Source organism: Echinops telfairi, unplaced genomic scaffold (genome assembly GCF_000313985.2).
Source record: "Echinops telfairi isolate 266 unplaced genomic scaffold, ASM31398v2 ScPeMD7_7469;HRSCAF=8507_1, whole genome shotgun sequence".
NCBI lineage: Eukaryota > Metazoa > Chordata > Mammalia > Afrosoricida > Tenrecidae > Echinops > Echinops telfairi.
The window spans coordinates 76,215,571-76,218,543 of record NW_022111373.1 but is presented as its reverse complement, the minus strand read 5'-3'; the positions used below and the strand labels follow the sequence as shown (position 1 = coordinate 76,218,543).

General features: G+C 38.4%; 1 protein-coding gene across 2 annotated transcripts in view; it reads left to right on the top strand.

Moving 5' to 3' along the window:
* The window catches only part of POLK (DNA polymerase kappa), a 68,616-nt gene that overhangs the window by 6,021 nt on the left and 59,622 nt on the right, over positions 1–2,973 (top strand). For both annotated transcript variants that reach the window (XM_045285084.1, XM_004703531.2), the window contains exon 2: positions 172–291. In XM_045285084.1, the coding sequence (XP_045141019.1) occupies positions 172–291 (120 nt within the window). The remainder of the gene's footprint in view (positions 1–171; positions 292–2,973) is intronic.

Below are 2,973 nucleotides of genomic sequence, written 5' to 3'. Positions count from 1 at the left end.
TGTCTTCAGCGATTGTGTCAGGAAGGTGATCATCATGGAATGTCAGTTTAATAGAACAAAATATTCTTACATTGAGGGAGTACTTGAATGGAGGTCTAATGTCCGTCTTGGATATCTTTTCTTATGCTTTATTTATTTATTTGTTTTATTTATTTATTTATTTATTTTTAGGGGTCCAGATTTTATGGTAACGAACTCAAGAAGGAAAAGCAAGTCAACCAACGAATTAAAAATATGATGCAACAAAAAGCTGAAATTACCATTCAGCAGCTACGGAAAGCACAATTACAGGTATTTATTCAATTTGTTAAGTGGGAGGTGGTGGAGTATCAATTAACAATCAAAATTCATTATAGTCAAATCTTAAGTGAAAACGAGTTGAAATGTAAATTTTCATTATATTTTAATGCATAAATATTTAACAAGTTCACTTGCCTTATGCTTTGCAAAGCAAATATTTTACAAAATGTGTTTTATCACACCAAAACCAAAACATAATAGACACATTATAGGGTACATTGCCAGATGTGCATGACTTTTTTTAAGGTAAAATGTTGTTAGATGCCTTCAGGTCTGTTGCAATCCATAGTGACCCTATTCTATACAATGGGACAAAACACTGCTCCGTCTTGCACCATCCTCACGAGTATTCCTATGTGTGAGCTCATTGTTGCAGTCACTGTACCAATCCATCTCCTTGGAGACCTTCCTCTTTTTGCTGCTTCTCTACTATACCAAACATGATATCCTCCAGGGACTGGTCTTTCCTGATAACATGTCCAAAATATGTAAGACAAAGTCTTGCCATCCTTGCCACTAAGGAGCACTGTGACCTTGCTTCTTCAAGACAGATCAGTTTGTCCTTTTAGCAGTCCATACTTTCAATATTCTTCTCCAGCACCACAACTCAGATGTATTGATTTTTCTTTGGTCTTCCTTATTCAATGTCCACCTTTCACATGCAGATGAAGCAAATGAAAATACCAAAGTTTGGGTCAGGCACACCTTAGTCCTCGAGTAACAACATCCTTGCTTTTCAATACTCCAAAGAGGTCTGTACAGCAGATTTACATAATGAAATGCATCTTTTGAATTTAAAGTAGAAAACTTTAAAATTTTGAGGTGTTTGGTGCTCCTCCCAGACTCTTGGGAGATGAGGTGGTTAAATACTTACAGAGTTTCCTGTGCTATTAAAAGGTATTTTATGAGCAAAGTTTGAGGGCCACATGGCCCCATGCTCTAGGACACTCATGAATTGACAACTTGGAGCTGTCAAAATTCTGCTAATAAAGCCAACGTCATGGCCAGACCCATTTTTTACCCAATGTCAAAATCTGATGCAGCATTTTGAAGCATTCTAAGCTATATCATAAACATAAAATTATAATATTGATCAAAGTGATACAAATTCTCTGTGTGATACAGTTCAAAGATAATAAATTGTATGATTTCTTTACCAAAGTTTGTGGCATTTAAAAATATATATATGTATTCCCAAAATATGAGCAAATGTTTATTTTCTGTTGATAAGTGATTTACCACCATGACAAAACATGATTTGCCTGCCAAATGATCATTTTTAATGCTTAATAGCATTCTACTGTTTAAATGTACCATAATTTATTTACCTAAGCTTGGTTCCAGTTTTTATTCTTATGCACATATCTTTACATTCGTGTCCTACTCTTTTCAAAGACTGTACCGTTTTACATTTTCACCACAAGAGTACTGGTTTCCTCTCAATTGTTTGACATTAAACTAAGCAGTTGCCATTAACTCAATTCTACCTTATGGCAATCCCATGAATGTCAGTGTTGAACTGTGTTCCATGGAATTTCGAAGTAGATCAACAGGATTTTTTCCCAAGGTGCTTCTGGGAGAACTTGAACTTCCAGACATTCAATAAGCAGGTGAGCACATTAACTGTTCCCCTCACCCAAGAATTCCTGCTTCACACCACCCACCTACCCACCCAGAAACAAACATGCTATCCAGTCGATTCCGACTCAGTGATTAGATAATCTTAATCTTTTAGTATTTGCTAATATAATGGTGTCATGTGTCTCACACACCCTGTACTTTTATTGCTACGTTCTATAATTGATAGCAATGGCCACACAGAACTCACAGACAACATTCATGATTTAAGGAATTTTTTAGGATGTAGTAGTTAGTCAGACATGTTACAAAGTTCCTTTAGGGCTGCTACTAAGTACCTAAGGGGCATGCCACTCCACTGTAAGCCTCAGCCCAAAGGTATTCAACTCAAGCTCCATGGGTCAGCAAACCCAGCTCTCCCAATTAAGTAGCCAGAGGCACCCCACTCCACAAACCAGCCTCCTGCTCAACTACTCAGCTTTACTTGCTCCATTGGCTGGGAAGTTCACCACTGTGCCTCATGTTCCTGATGCTGCTGTTCCTCTACCACTCCTCCGATGCCATAGCTGTTTTCTGGATCAAGGAGATTCGCTGTGCAGGGATCTTGTGATCCAGAAGACATGCACCACTCCTGGCTCTTGCTGGTAGGGAGATTCCCCCGTCCTGTTTCTGAGAGGGTTTATTTTACCGACAGCAGGATGATAAACACGGTGAAACCTGTTAACAAGTATTCACAACTGATTCCTATCATCATCTTCCTACACCTTGTCCTACCCAGACTCATCACATAAAGATTGTTTGATGGGAGCTACAGAGACTATGGTTAGAAGAGCCACATTAAACAATTTGCTGCCCTGCAAATGGTGTAAAATGTTATCTTACGGTTGTTATTTGCCTTCCTTTCATTATAATAGATCATTTTTTCACACATTAGTTAAACTCACCTCCTGCTATTCAGACAATTTTGACAAATGGCAACCCCTATAGGGCAGGGTAGAACTGACCTTGTGGGTTTCCAAAATGGTAGCTCTTTACTGGAGTAGAAAGCTTCCTCTTTATCTTGCTGAGTGGCTGGGCGTCTTGAATTGCTGACTT